Genomic DNA, 15819 nt, shown 5'->3' with positions numbered 1-15819 from the left:
TTGGCCTTAAACTAGCTATGCAGACCAGGCAGGCCATGAACTTACTTCAGTCCTCCTGAGAGCTGGGATCCGGGTGTTACCAACATGCCCAGCCAGACTTTTTTCACTGAACTGGTTAGAGCCATAGCTATCACAATATTAGTATATATAGAATAGTTAACCAACACAGTAAGAGAACCACAAGCATAGAAACAAAGCTGTTCAATATAGAATTTACCTCATAAATAGGAAGGGTTGGAGAATTCCATGCATTGATTCTTGATTCATTGACGTCGACAACCGTCACCCTGATTTCAGGGCACATATGCGCAATGACACTACATGTAGGTCCACCGACGTAGCCCGCCCCGATGCAGCAGATCTTCTTAATTTCAACCATGACTGAACTAGAGGGAAACCATCAAGAACGCTTCAGTATAGGAGACAGAGACTATGGACATACTGGCATACTCACCACAAAACGCCAGCTATCGGGAGCGGTTTCCTATGTTTTCTCATAGGGATTACGAGAACTGTGAGTGAAAAATAACATTCCAATTACATGACTCGGCCACTCCTCCACTGTGCTAGCATGAAAGAGGGAAAATTAATAACAACTGATATTACTGCACATACCAGGAAATTATAATGTCCTGATAGTTAAAGTCAAGAAGCAAAATAAAGCCTGTCCTCTAAACCAGGGCAGTTCTGGTCGCACAGAGAAAGCCCCCAGAGTAAATGTATACATCTGTGCAATTCTTCCTCATATGTGGGCGTGCAACGGTGAGTTTTCCAACAGGTTTAGAAGGTCACTGATGGTAAGATCAGTTCCATGATTCAGACCTGGCCTCTAAGATTTATGCTTCTGCTTGGCTTACACAGATCCCTTGGAAGTATGCGGGTAACTTAATTCCCAATGCAAAGGAGCTGGTAGGTGGGGCATAAGGAGACGTTTAGGACATGAGAGCTCTACCCTCAGTGGATTAATGCCTATTACAAAAGGACTTAAAGCTACAGGTTTGATTTCATATCTTCTGTTCTTCCGCCAGGGAATGATACAGCAAAAGAGCCAACCTCCAGTACCCTGAGCCAAGAAACTCCTGTTCAGTATAGATTAGCCATCGCAGGTGCTGTTCTAGAGCGGAAAATCGAACGAAGTACCCCTCAAATACTTAACTTGGCACCTGCAGACTATTTTTAAGTACTGGACAATAATCTCAAAACTTTTTTCAACTTTAATTAGAAACTGTGAAAACACTAAAGGAAAGTAACTTTCAAACGTGTGTGTGCGTGCTGGTGTGCAACATCTATGTGTGAACATGTAGAAACCTGGGCCCACATCATGTTCCTCTAACGCTCCCCCCCTGCGTGGATGGAAGTGCTGATGTTGGGAACACTAAGGGACGAGGCACGGGAATCTTCTGAAAATCTGCCTGTGGGAAGGGGTGCTTCCAACCGTCACTGCAGCTCTCCCACCTCACAGAAGGGGAACGCTGGCAATGGTTCCTGAAAGTTTACTTCATCTTGTGCCGGGGCTCAGAGTGTAAAGTAATGCTTGCCACACAAGCCTGACTGACGGCCTGAGTTCAGTCCCTGGAACCCACATAAAGGTGGAAGGAGAAAACTGGCTCCTGAATGTTGCCCTCTGACTTACTGACTTACACACACACACACACACACACACACACACACACACACACTAATAATAAATAAAAATTAGGTGGGAAAAGAGAAAAAAAAAAAAAAAGAGGAAGAGGCAGAGAAGGGCTGTCTCAATGTAGACACAGAAGTTGAGCCTGGCCTAAAGAATGGGTAGGATTTGGGGAAAGGATGGGAGAGAAAACCAGAAAGAACATTCTAGATAAACGAATAAACACAGAGAAGTGAGGATGTACACTTAGTGGAGTACTAAGTTGAGTACTAAGGAGTTGTGAGAGGCAGTAACTGTCTCCCATGACTATAGACAAGTGGAGAGCAAGGCAGCAATCTGTAAGGACAGTCTAGTAACAATCTACACAGTTGAGTGGAACCGTCATAATTAGAGGCTCTGTGTCAGGAGAGGGGGACTGTTCATGAACAGGGTGGTTCAGTTTAAGCCTGGAGACTGAAAGGGTAAGGAACAATACTTGATATTTACTTTCATACAAAAAAACAGTGACATGAAATCTAGACATGAGAAATTTTCTGGTTCCAGGGACAGGGGGACAGGAACAGAATTTTCCAGGCTTGGACAGCATATTTCCTCAAAATTCTCTGTTCTGATGCTTTATGAATTTGGATTCCCAGAAACTACACTACCAGAAACAGATGGCCCTAGCAGGGTAGTGGGGACGCACGCTTTTAATCCCAGCACTCCAGAGGCAGAGGTACGTAGACCTCTGTGAGTTCAAGGCCAGCCTGGTCTACAGAGTGAGTTCTAGGACAGCCAGGACTACGCAAAGAAACCCTGTCTCGAAAAATAAGAAAGGAAGGAAGGAAGAATGGAGGGAGGGAGGGAAAGAAGGAAGAGAGGTATGACCTAACCTTCAGGAACAAGTACATCCTCTATCCACAGAGGGTCTACACCTACAGAGTCAGGCAACTCTGTGTGTGTGTGTGTGTGTGTGTGTGTGTGTGTGTGTGTGTGTGTGTGTAATGGCACACATATTTAATCCTATCACTAGGGAAGCAGAAGCAAGCTTGAAGGCATCCTGGTCTACATTGTAAGTTCCAGGCCAGTCACAACAACATAGTGAAACCTTGCTTTAAAAAAAAAAAAAAAAAAAAAAGTTGGATCTCTACTGAATATGTATAGACTTTTTCTTTTCTCCTAAATAATAAGGTATAACTATTTATATTATATTAGGTATTAATTTTTTTTATTGTAGGGGGAGATAAGGTTTCTCTGTGTAGCCCTGGCTGTCCTGGAACTCACTCTGTAGACCAGGATGGTCTTGAACTCACAGAGATCCATCTGCCCCTGCCTCTGGAGCCCTGAGATTAAAAGTGTGCGCATCATAGCCCAGCCGGGTATTACTTCCATTGTCTTCAGACAAGGTCTCCCTAGGCATCCTAAATTAGCCTGGAACTTGCTGTGAAGGCTGAGATAGTCTTGTGCTCATGATCCTCCTGCCTCCACCTCTACAATGCTAGGATTATAGATAGGTATGTGCCATGCTGCTCAGTTATATTAGGTATCATATGTAACCTAGAGATGATTTAAAGTACACAGGAGGACATACGTAGACTCTAGACAGATAAATACTGTAGCATTTTGTTTACAGGACTTGATTTCCAGATCTGGGCATTTGCAGTAGTCCTGGAGCCAATCTCCCGGAGCTACCAAGGGACTGCAACAAAAACCCTCAAGTAGGACAGCAAAGCTCCACTGTAGTGTATCTGCTCAGTCTCTTTATAAGCCACATTGTCATGAGTCCTCATCTAAAGCTTAGTTAACTCTGGGCCAATAGGTTTATCTACAAGGTTCACAGGACCGAACCAGGACTACCACATGTAAGACATCCAGCCAAGGCCTGGGAGATGGCTCACTTACTGTTCCAAAGGACCTAGGTTCGATCCCTAGCACCACACAGTGGTTCACAACCATCCGTAACTCCAGTTTCAGGAGGATCTGATGCTTTCTTCTGACCACAGGTACCAGGCATGTAGATGGTACAGACCAATGGTCCTCAACCTGTGGGTCATGACCCCTTTGGCAAACCTAATTCCCAAAATATTTACATTACAATTCATAACAGTAGCAAAATGACAGTTATGAAGTAGTAATGAAAACAACTTTAAGGTTGGGGTCACCACAACACGAGGAACTGTGTTAAAGGGTTGAAGCATTATGGAAGGTTGAGAACCACTGGTATAGATATACATGCGGCCAAAACACCCATACCTATAAAATAAAAATACATCCTCAAAAAAAGAAAGAAAAGACAACTGCTTCCCTCCTTAATTAGACTATCTAATAAGTAGTATTTTTTGGTTTTTTTTTGAGACAGGATTTCTCCATCTAACAGACCAGAGATCTGCCTGCCTCTACTCGGCCTTCCACCCCCAGTACTGAGATTAAAGGCATGGGCCACCACCACCTGGCTATAATTTCTAAGTAGGTCCAGAGGATCTTTCAGAATTAACAATTTAATTCCACAGCCAAGAAGTTAGAGTTATTAAGGCAACTACTACACCCTCAAGCTCCAGCAGGACATAGTTCCACCCTGGGGGTAAGGAGTTCAGTTTAATAAGGCATCCCAAGGCTAATGGAACTTTTAAAAAAATGTTTTTAGATTTATTTTAGATGTCTTAACATACACCACAGCAGTGCCTGGGAGTTAGATGGTTGTGAGGCGCCAACTGTGAGTGCTGGGAACTGAACCCTTGTCCTTAACCTCTGAGGCATCTCTCCAGCACCAAGGCCGCTGTACCTTCAACACCTGGCATGAAAATCCCTTGGTGTGTATTGAGTAACTGTCTCCCTGGGACTCTAGGATTATGGACTTCACATTTCGAAGGTTTAGTTAAAGTGGCTGATATTTTGCAGTGAACAATCAGACTGCTCCCTTTTTTACCCACTTAAGAATGACATCAGATTTTCCCCAGTTACTTCTAATGTTACTTGTTTGTTTTTTATAGTGCTGGGGATTAAATCCAGGGTCTCAAGCATCTCAGGTAAACATTCCACCCCTGTGTTACAGCCCCTAGTCCTCAAGTTACTTTTTACCCGCCTTTATTTCAGAACTGGAATGCAGGTTTCTTTCCAAACTGCAGTCACTGACGGCAGTACTGTACTGTACTGCAGAACAGGATGAGCTTGTTTTGTTCTCTTTTGTGTTTTCTTCCTCCCTCCTCCTCTCCCTTCTTTTTCTCTCCTCTCCACACACACCTACTTTTCTCCCTCTCTCAGTAAGATTTCACTCTGCAGCCCAGGCTGGCCTGGAAATGGTGATGACCCTTTTGCCCCAGCCTCCTGGGAACTGTGAGACATGAGCCTCTACACTCAGCTACTTGGTGAGGTGGTCTTCATCTTGGGTATCCTTGTCTGGCTAGTTTTCAAGTGAAGTGCAGCTTATACATGACAATGGATGGAAAATACGGCAGATAGGTGCACATCCAGCGCAAATCAAATAAAGTCACTTGGAGGTTTCAATAAAATCCTCCATAAACTTTAATATGGAGCTTGATACCATGTTGTCAATAGTTTCTATGACACCGATGCTTTCTGATTCCGTTTTCATTTTTCATGATTTTAGTGTCTTGTGTGTATGAAGTATGCAGCATGCACATGTGTGAGGTCAGAGGACAACTTCTGGGGTCTAGGTTCTGCTTTCTCTGTGGGTTCTGGGGATCCAGCTCAAGGCTGTCCGGCTCACCATGTTCCACTGCTACTTGTCTTTACCCTCTGGCCCTCGTGGTGCTGACAGAAAAGCGGGCCTGTCTGCTTACCGAGGGGGTCACTCCGAAATGAGTTCTCTCACCTCTGGGTTCTGAGAATCACAATTTACCACGCCAAACGGGAACTACTGTTCATGTAAAATCTCATAAATTCAGATAAACATTTCAATCTACAAGAGGTCACTAACAGTCAGCAAATGTCCTATGCTGCAATCTGAACAGAGTATAATCCATCTGCCGCCCCTCTTCACAGCTACGGCCAACTAAACAGCAGGTATGACAGACAGCTGGGTACACCAACCTCACTCATCTCAATCACACTTAAAAGAAGAAAAAAAAAAGCTATTGTGAAAGTCTTAATTCTACGTCTAACGGATATGAAACAAAGCTGTGGAGACACGGGGAAAGCTGGAGTATGCCTAATGGTTAGCGATTTTATGACAGAGAAAGAAGTACAGAATGAAACGGGGGAGGGGGGAGGGGAATAAGGTCTTTTCCAAACCAGGGTTGTGTAGCATTCAGCCAAGACTAGAAGCTGAGTCCGCAAAAGCACATCTGAGCAGAAACACTCGGCCCTTTCAAGTCCAGAGCCCCTCAGAAGAAACAGACCAGACTACTGTTCTCCATTTCTTAGGGGATTTGAAAAAACTCAAAGACTGGCCTTTGAGGTGAGTCGACGAACAGTTAGTCCTCTGTGTATCCCATGTATGAGCTCTCTCCCAGCGAGCCCCTCCTTTCTCTCTACCAGATTTCCCAACCCTACCCAATTATCTTACACGTAGGGCGTCAAGATGTTCAAGATCTCACGAAAAACATGGTCTCTGAAGCCCCCAAGAAAGGCCTTCCCTAACATCAAGTAGTACATCCAAGCATATGCCTCGGCCAACAATGGCCTGCAGAAGCCCCTTAAGATACTAGGATAAATGCCTTAGGGTTTCGTCTTCAGGGGGCGTTGCTTTCTCCTCTTAGGGGCGCCCAGAGGAGAGCAGAGGACCCCTAGGTGAGCAGAGTCTAATCCCCAACAAAGCCTAGGACTGTGAGCCGCCCATGAGGCCCCAAGGAGAGGATCCCTTCCTTCGCGGGTGCGGGGGGGGGGCGTTTGGCTTTCCGAAGCGGCGGGAAAATCTCGTTGGCTTCAAATCGGTAAGTGGGAAAGATGGGAATCGGCTTGAAGACGCACGAGTTGCAAATCAAAAGCCCTACTCATCCGACCTCCTGCAAGCGCACGACCTGATTCCCGCCAGGTCCGAAAAGGAGGGGGGACCAGGACGGTGAGGTGGGCCGCCCCGCCGCGATCCCGGAGCGACCCGGACCGCGCGCGCACACCCCGGCTGCGGGAAGGGGGACATCCCGCGGGGAACCGCACTTACCCAAGGCTGGGGCACGGCTGCCGCTCGGATCCCGTTCTCTCGGACGGCGCCTTACTCCCGAGCCGCAGGCTCCACACACCGCTGCCCGGGTCCGGGGCCCGCGGCCGTATTTAAATGCTTCTGCCGGGGAAGGCGGAGGCTTCATTCCCCCGCAGCCAGGCCTCCCGGGACTCTGAACCCAGCCACCGCCCCGCACGGCCCCGCCTCCCCCCGCGCCAGGCCCCGGGGCAGGCCTCTATTTCCTTCAGGACCCAGGGCGGGCCTGAGGGGCGGGGCCCGAGGTGTGTGACCACGCCCCCGTGGAGACGGGCGAATCAGCTCGAGCCAACTCACCGGCCCCGCCCCCCGGCCCGCTGGGCGTGGCTGCGTGCGCCGTGGGTCCCCTCCATGGCCGGGGCGTCGTGGTCCTCGTTTCTACTCTGCTCCATGGTCCTTGGCTTCTGGGATGGGGAAGGTTCGCGCGTGCCCAGCGAGCCACCCGTGGACGTGGAGCACAGGGCGCGTTGCGGGCCGAGCCCACAGGAAGATCCTGCGGTTTTCCGGCCTGAGCCTCATCCTGGAGCCTGAACCTCGGTTCTCATCGCTCTGATCTCTGCCGGCCGGCCTCCGCGTCTCCCCCCGCCCCCCAACACACACACCCTTCGGGCCCCTGGGTCCGCCGCGCCCTCCAGACAGCTGCCCAGAGTTTAGTCACGTCCCACCCCCACCCCGATGGCGCGGGTTCTGGGAAGGAAACGCCTCAGGATGCTGAGTTCCATCATGACTGGGCCAGTGTCTCCCCCTGGGTCCCTCTGGCCAGAGAACCCTGGCGCCCACGCCTAAGGGCGTATTTTCCAGGAAAACTTTCCAACCAAATTCTAGAAGGGAGAGTGTTTGCATGATGCAAAGTAGAAATGTGTTAGGTGTGCATTTGCGTGTGTGTATGTGGTACTAGAGAGTGAACTCAGCCTTCTGTCTGGTAGATAAGCACTCTACCAATGCACTATGTCCCCAATCCTTACAAATGCATAAAAAGAGTAAAATTGCCGCTTGGAGAGAGGGCTCAGGGGTTCAGTCCCCAGGACCTACATCCAGTGACTCAAAGCTGCCTGGAACTCAAGCACCAGGAGATCATGCTCTGGCCTCACACACGTGGCATCATACACACAGACATTTGTACACATTAAAAAATATATATATAAAATTATCTAGCCTGCACCCCGCAAGTCTTTTGAGACAAAATCTGGCTGTGTAGGGGTGGCTGATCTGGAACTCCCTGTATAGGTCAGACTGGCCTTGAACTTAACAGTGATCCTCTTGCTTGACCTTCAGGAATCGTGATTCCTGGCACACCCACTTTAAGTGTGAAGGGTTGTTTTCTTTCTTTCTTTCTTTTTTTTAAATTTCTTTTGCTTCTTCAAGACATTCTTAAGCCTGAAATCAGAAAAGGGGAAAAGCCGGGCACAATTACCTGTCCCTCACAGGTATGTTCTGAAATGTATTAGGCAGATTTGTTCCGCCACGTCATTGTATATTTACAGGAGCCACGCTGGCAACGACGTCAGTACCCAATATAATATGGGACCACCCTACATGAAGTCAGTCCTTGGCCAAGGGACGTTATGGAGTGCTTGACTGTACCTCATGGGAAAAGTAATTAGGAAAATGTGAACACATTAAAATGCCATAGATCTGAGGAGATGGCTCAGCGGGCAAAGTTTTTACCATGCAAACATGAGGACCTCAGTTCAGATCCCTAGTCCCCAAGTGAAAAGTTAAGTGTTGACTCTGGAAAGGTATCTCAGTAGTCAAGAGTACCGCTCTGGTAGCGAACCTGGTTCAATTCCCAGCACCTGCCTCAGAGTGCTTACAACCGCCTATAAACCCAGCCCCAGAGACTGGTGCACATACCCACAGAGACATAGACACACAGGTATAATAAAAAAAAAATTAAATAAAATTAAAAAGTCAGCTGCTGCCAGACCTATGAAATCAATCAAGAGGCAGAGATAGAAGGAGCCCTGGGGCTTGTTGACCAGAGAGTCTTGCCAAATTGGTAAGCCTCATGTTCCATGAGAGACAGAGTCTCTGTCTCAAAAAATAAAGTGAGAAGCCAGGCAGTGGTGGCACACCCCTTTAATCCCAGCACTCGGGAGGCAGAGCCAGGCGGATCTCTGTGAGTTTGAGGCCAGCCTGGGCTACAGAGTGAGATACAGGAAAGGCGCAAAGCTACACAGAGAACCCTGTCTTGAAAAAAATAAAAATAAAATAAATAAATAGAGAGTTCCCGTTCCTGAGGGAGCTGGAAGGGAATAACAGATGGGAATGAGAGGTGAATATGATCAAAATACATTATATGTCAGAGAAACCCTGTCTCGAAAAACAAAAACAACAACAAAAAACCATTATATACAAGTATAAAATTCGAAAAATTATTTTTAAAAATAAAGTGAGATCAAGAGGAAGGCACCAACTGTTGACCTTTGGCCTTTCGACGCACATGTACTCACTCAGAAATATTTTTTTAAAGTCAGTCTACAGCCTGTAGGTGGTGGCACATGGCCTTTAGTCCCAGCACTCGGGAGGCAGAGGTAAGGGGATCTCTGAGTTCTCAGGACAGCCAGGGTTGCACAAAGAAACCCTGTCTTGAAAAACAAACAAACAAACAAACAAACAAATAAATAAAGTTACAATTTACTTTCTTGATAGGCTCATGATGGCAACTTTAAGGAAACTGGTGAATGCTGGTTAGTTTTTTGTCAGCTTGACACAAAGTAGCATCATCTATGAAGAGGAAACCTCCATTGAAAATGCCTCTATCAGGGGGTTGGGGATTTAGCTCAGTGGTAGAGGCAAGCTCAAGGCCCTAGCTAGGTTCGGTCCTCAGCTTGGGGGGTGGGGAACACCTCTATCAGACTGGTCTATAGGCAAGTCTGTGGTGGGTGGGCTTTTGTGTCTCACTATGGAGCCCTAGTTCACCTGAAACTTGCTATGTACACCAGACTTGTCTGGAAAACTCACAGAGATCCACCCGTCTCTGCCTCCTTAGTGTTCATTTGTATTTTCTTGATTAATGATTGATACGGATGGCATCTGTGGGGGATGCTACACCTAAGCACGTGGTCCTGAGAGGTATTTAAAAGGCAGCTGAATTTAAATTTAAATATTTAAAATATTAAAAATATAAATATTTAAATTTATATTTAAATATATAAAATGTGAGCCCGGGGAGCAAGCCAGTAAGCAGCATTCCTCCGCTCCCATTGTTTCAGTTCCTGCCTCCAGGTTTCTGCTCCAGTTCCTGCCTTGCCTTCCCTCAGTGGTAGACTGGGATGCTGGGATGGGACATGTAAGTCAAACAACTCTTTCTGCCCCGGTTGCTTTGGTCATAGTCTTAATCACAATAGAAAGCAAAGTAGGACACACACTGAGTGTAGTTAGCTGAAGATTGTAAGCAGTACGAAAGATCCTGCAGGATTCGTCCAGCCAATGAAGTTCATTCACTCTGCAAGGATTTACAAAGTGTCTAATGTTTGTCAACATTGCCCCAGAGATGCAAGGCAGAAAAGCTCACAGGCTAGTTAAGGGCAGGCTTAGAAAGACAAGGAAAAGTAAAGGGTCATGGCAAAAGAAAGAAGCCCCTCACTTCATGGCTTAGTTAGGGTTTCTGTTGCTGTGATTGAAACATCATGACTGAAAGCAACTTGGGGCTGGGGGGGGGGGGGGGGACGGGGGGGGGGGCTTATTTGGCTTACCCATCCATTGAGAAAGCCAAGACAGGGATGCAAACTGGGCAGGAACCTGGAGGCAGGAGCTGCCCCAGAGGCCCTGGAGGGGTGCTGCTTGTTGGGTTGTTCTTCATGGCTTACTCAGTCTGCTTTCTTACAGAACCCAGGCCCACCAGACCAGGGATGGCATCACCACAATGATGCGCCCTCTGCCCTCAACCATTGATGTAAAAACACTCTACAAACTCGCCTACAGCCTGATCCCAAGGAGGCATTTTCTCAACTGAGGTTCCTGCGGTCAGGTGACTCTAGCTTGTATGATGCTGACATAAAACTAGCCAGCACACCTCAGAATCTAGTTTGTTTTCCGCTGGCTCCTTAAAAACAAACACAAACTTCAGTAGGACCTGGTATGGTGGAACACGCCTAAAATCCCAATAGTCAGAAGGCAGAGGCAGGAGGATCACCACAAGTTGAAGGCCAGCCTGGTCTACATATAAAGTTTTAAGCCAGGCTGCGCTACAGAGACCCTCTCTCAAAAACCAAAAAAAAAACAAAAACAAAAACAAAAAACAAAAAACCTTTAACACAACTAACAGTCAAAATTGCCTACTAAGATGGTATTTGAGGAAGCAGTACCACATAACAAAGAAACCCATGGTATTGGTTACTCAAGAATGAGTCTGAGATTTTGTAAAGAGTTCTGATCTCTACAACACATGCCATTCTCTCTATTGAACTGCACAGCACTAAATGTAGAATGGAAAGGGATGAGGAAATTTAATTGTTTTTTGTTTGTTTTTGAGATCGAATTTCTCTGTGTCACTGCCCTGAAACTCACTTTGTAGACCAAGCTGGCCTTGAACTTACAGATATTTGCCTATGTCTGGATTATAAGTGCTTTTAAAATTCAAATGTATCATTTTCCCTCTTTCCTTTCTTTCCCCAAGCCCCTACCATGGACCCCCAGCTCACTCTCAAAGTCATAGCACGCATGCACACACACATTTGTAAACCTACTGAGTCTATTTAGTGTTACAGGTGTACATGATTTCAGGGCTGACCACTTGGTATTGGATAATCAACCAGGAGCCTCATATCCCAATCTCAGCATCCCTTAGTTGTCTTTAGGTCTTTGTTTAAGGATGTGGCCGTTAGATTTCCTCCTTCCATGCTAACATGGAAGTTAGTAGTGTTGTGTTTCTTCAGGTCTTGTTTAGGCAGCTGGATTGTTGAGAGAATGAGGTACTTTTTTCTTAGTCTTTTACAGGAGTTTCATAATAGGAAAATTTGTTTTTCTGACTCTGTTGACTCAGAACATCACACAAAGGTGCAATCAGATGTTATCAATGTGTGCCCGCACATTGTTTTTAATGTATTTTGTGGGTGGACATTGCTTTCAATGCCTGGAGAATAGCAGTTACCCTACCTCATGCACACATGCATTATTCTGAGTTAGGGAACATGTGATAAGTCACAGAGGAGAAATGTAAAAGCAAAGCTATGCTTTCAAGAGTCCAAAGCATAGTAGGATTGATTACAGTTGTTTGTTTTGTTTTGTTTTACAGACAGGGTTTCTCTGTATAGCCCAGGCTGTCCTGAAACTCTGTAGACCAGGCTGGCCCTGAACTCAGGCATCACCTGCCTCTACCTCCTGAGTGCTGGGGTTAAAGGCTTGCACTACCATGCCCTGCTTTGTTACAATTTTTTTTTAATATCAATCAATTTTTTTCTCCTTTTTATTTTTATTTTTTAAATGTTTTTCTCCTTTTTAAATTTATTATATTTGTGTTTTAATTTTACACATCAGCCATGGGTTCCCCTGTAAAAATATGGAATGCTTCACGAATTTGTGTGTCATCCTTGCGCAGGGGCCATGCTAATCTTCTCTGTAGCGTTCCAATTTTAGTCTATGTGCTGCCGAAGCAAGCACAGCTTCTCAATCAATTTTTAAAAGTATGTAAGCAGAACGAGTCCATAGCTCCAGGTGATCTGAAAGCACATTACTTACTAACTTGGTTACTGGTTGAGAGAGAGCTCCATTTGTTTTTTGTTTTTCCGTTTTCCGTTTTGTTGTTGTTGTTGTTGTTGTTCTTGGTCAGAGCTGAGGACAGAACCCAGGGCCTTGCGGTTGCTAGACAAGCACTCTCTACCACTGAGCTAAATCACCAACTCTGAGAGCTCGATTTGTAAAGGCAAGTTATTAACAAACACTTTTTTTTTTTTTTTTTTAAGAAAAAAAATTCCTGCCAATGGTGGTGCACACCTTTAATCCCAGCACTTGGGTGGCAGAAGCCGGCTGATCTCTGTGAGTTCAAGGCCAGCCTGGTCTACAGAGTGAGTTCCAGGACAGTCATGGCTACACAAAGAAACCTGTCTTGGAAAAACAAAAACAAAAAAGAAAAATCATTTCTACAAATACTCCCTGTAGTAGTATTGTGTTCCCCAAAATATTATGCACCCTAATAAACTTATCTGGGGTCAGAGACAGAACAGCCACAATATTAACATAGAGGTTAGACAGTGGTAGCACACGCCTTTAACCCTAGCATTCCAGAGGCAGAAATCCATCAGTCAGTTCAAGGATACAGCCAAGCATGGTGACTCTGGCCTTTAATCCCAGGAGTGATGGCAGAAAGCAGAAAGATATATAAGATGTGAGGACCAGAAACTAGAAGAATTTGGCTGGTTAAGCATTCAGGCTTTTGAGCAGCAGTTCAGCTGAGATCCATTTGGATGAGGACTCAGAGGCTTCCAGTCTGAGGAAACAGGATCAGCTGAAGAACTGGCGAGGTGAGGTAGCTGTGGCTTGTTCTGCGTCTCTGATCTTCCAGCATTCACCCCAATAACTGGCTCAGGTTTGATTTTATTGATAAGAACTTGTAAGGTTCCTGCTACAACTTCCTTTTCTAAGAGACTCTCAAACAAGAGTTGAAAACAAGTAGCCTGTGCTTGATTAGAGACACATGGCCTTTGCGTTGAAGCTTGTCAACCACATCAGTGCTCTTTTCATAACTATATCTCATACCTGAACACCACAGGAAATCATCTTAGAATTTCACTTACAAAGAGACTTTATTTTTTTTTGAGACAGGGTTTCCTGTGTAGCCTTGGCTGTCCTGGAACTCACTCTGTAGACCAAGCTGGCTTTGAACTCACAGAGATCTGTTTGTCCCTGCCTCCCGAGTGCTGGGATTAACAGCATGTGCCACCACCACCTTCTTAATAAACCTACCAACTTTCCATCTGCTATGATCTATTCCGGGGCCCAGTTTTACCTGAGTGGAGGTGCCTAAGGGGTAACTCCTCAGACTGCAGGTTACAGGCTATAAGCATTGGGCTGAGTCTCTGCTGAGGATGACCATAAATGAGACATAGTAAACAGGCATGTAACAAATAATAAAGTTACCATTTTAAACTGGCACATCATTACCAATGTATTAAACCACTTTTCTATTCTTCATCTGGAATTGAACATTTTCTGCATAGAATTCACCTCACATTTTGTTTGCTTAAAATTTATTACTTTTTGTGGGTGTGGCTCTGTATGTACATGTAAATGTCATGTATGTGGAGATCAGATGAAAACCTGTGTAGAATATGTTATCTCTATCATGTGGATGCCAGGGATCAAACTCAGGATAACAGGTTTGGTGGCAGGTGGCTTCCCAGGCTGAGTCACCTCACCAGCCTTCACCTCACATTCCTTGTTGGTGTCTTATAGTAATAATCCTTAAAACAGTCGATAGAATCTCAGAAATGAAACTAGAATATCAATTAGGACTAAAATGGAGGGTTGGAGCTAAAATGGTATTTATATTTCTAAGTGGAGGCCTTTTTTTGTTTTGTTTTTGTTTTGTTTTGTTTTTCGAGACAGGGTTTCTCTGTAGCTTTGCGCCTTTTTCCTGGAACTCACTTGGTAGCCCAGGCTGGCCTCAAACTCAGAGATCCGCCTGGCTCTGCCTCCTGAGTGCTGGGATTACAAGCGTGCGTCACCACCGCCCGGCTAATGGAGGCCTTTCTATCCAACTGTTCCTGGGGCCTTTTTTTGCTTTTTCTTTTGTACTTTTTGCATTTATTTGTTTATTTAGTGAGAGTATGTGTGTGTGTGCACATGCCAGAGTATGAATGCATTCATGTTGATCAGGGGACAACTTAACTTATGGGATCAGTTCTCTCTGTCTTGGCAGTAAGCACTTTTACTGGTGAAACAGGGCCCCAGCACAACTTAGTAGGCCCTCGGACCTTAGCACAACTGACTCCATGATGGAAGTACTATTCAGACTGTAAAACTCAGCATGTAGACAGCACCACCAGCCAAATCTAAAACAAAGGCCTAATCTATCAAAGTCCATAGTTCTGGGAAACACTCTAAATGTACTAACCTTGCGTTTTGGCTTCTGTAGTTCTGCTTCTGGCTAACTGTTCTTGTGAACTGGAGTGTGTCAACCCAGAACAAGGCTTTTGTGCTTAACAGCTCACCCTGAGAAAGGCTCAGTGCTACACGGTGTCACTTTACCCTGTTACACTGGTAAAGGTGCTTACTGCTGAGATGGCGACTTCAGCTTGATCCCTGCAACCCTCATGGTGGAGAAAAACAAGTTAGTCCAAGTGTCCTCTGCTCAACATGAATGCATGCGTACTCTGGCACGGGCATGTACACACGGATCTGTAAATACTTTCTCTTTCTCTAAATTGTACCCGGTGTAATCACCAGCCAGCTAAATAAAGACTTTCTATTGGCTTAAATCCATGTCTGAGCAGTCCCCTCTGGTGAATACCCCACAACAACCAACTGAGCCATCTCGTCAGCCCCGGGGGAGACAAAACATTTTCAAGATGCCTTATTTGGTTTTGTACCTGTGTTCTTTCACTAGTGTATTCTAGAATTTCCCAGAGGCTCCACTATGATAGTGTGGCAAGCAGACCAATTGCAGAGACAAATTTGAGAATCCAGCTCCTTTTAAGTCCCTTCCATCTGCTTTATAAGTTTATCTTTAAGGTATGAGGGGCTTATAAAGAAATAAAATGGGGGGTTAGGGATTTAGCTCAGTGGTAGAGTCAGGACTACAAAGGCCCTGGGTTCGATCCTCAGCTCCAAAAAGAAAAGAAAAGAAATAAAATGGACCTGGCAACCTGGCATGGTGGTGCATGCCTTCAATCGCAGCACTCAGGAGGCAGATCTCTGTGAGTTCGAGGCCTGTGTGGTCTACATAGCTCATTCCAGGACAGCCAGTATAATATGGTAAGACCTTGTCTCAAAGAGGGTGCTGAAGAGTCAGCTCCGCAGTTAAGAGCATTTACTGCTCTTGCTGAGGACCCAGGTTATAAATCAAGATACTTTTCAAATACACCGAAACTTCAGATGGCTGAAGGTCAAGTAG

The 15819-nt window shown here is 45.6% G+C and overlaps 1 protein-coding gene and 1 non-coding gene across 2 annotated transcripts in view; both read right to left on the bottom strand.

The window, feature by feature from the left end:
• Ugdh (UDP-glucose 6-dehydrogenase) overlaps positions 1-6995 on the bottom strand; it is a 28033-nt gene extending 21038 nt beyond the window's left edge. The window contains exons 1-2 of the mRNA XM_036201669.1: positions 6729-6995; positions 218-386 (exon numbers count right to left, since the gene is read on the bottom strand). Coding sequence (XP_036057562.1) covers positions 218-379 — 162 coding nt within the window. The 5' untranslated portion in view covers positions 380-386; positions 6729-6995. The remainder of the gene's footprint in view (positions 1-217; positions 387-6728) is intronic.
• A 5266-nt stretch (positions 6996-12261) lies between these two features.
• Positions 12262-12368, bottom strand: LOC118592679. Its single transcript, XR_004946133.1, has one exon. It is a non-coding gene; the product is annotated as a U6 spliceosomal RNA (small nuclear RNA).
• Between the last annotated feature and the right edge of the window lie 3451 nt (positions 12369-15819).

The sequence above is a fragment of the Onychomys torridus genome, chromosome 10, assembly GCF_903995425.1.
Source record: "Onychomys torridus chromosome 10, mOncTor1.1, whole genome shotgun sequence".
Taxonomy (NCBI): Eukaryota; Metazoa; Chordata; class Mammalia; order Rodentia; family Cricetidae; genus Onychomys; species Onychomys torridus.
This window is presented reverse-complemented; position numbering and strand designations above follow the sequence as displayed.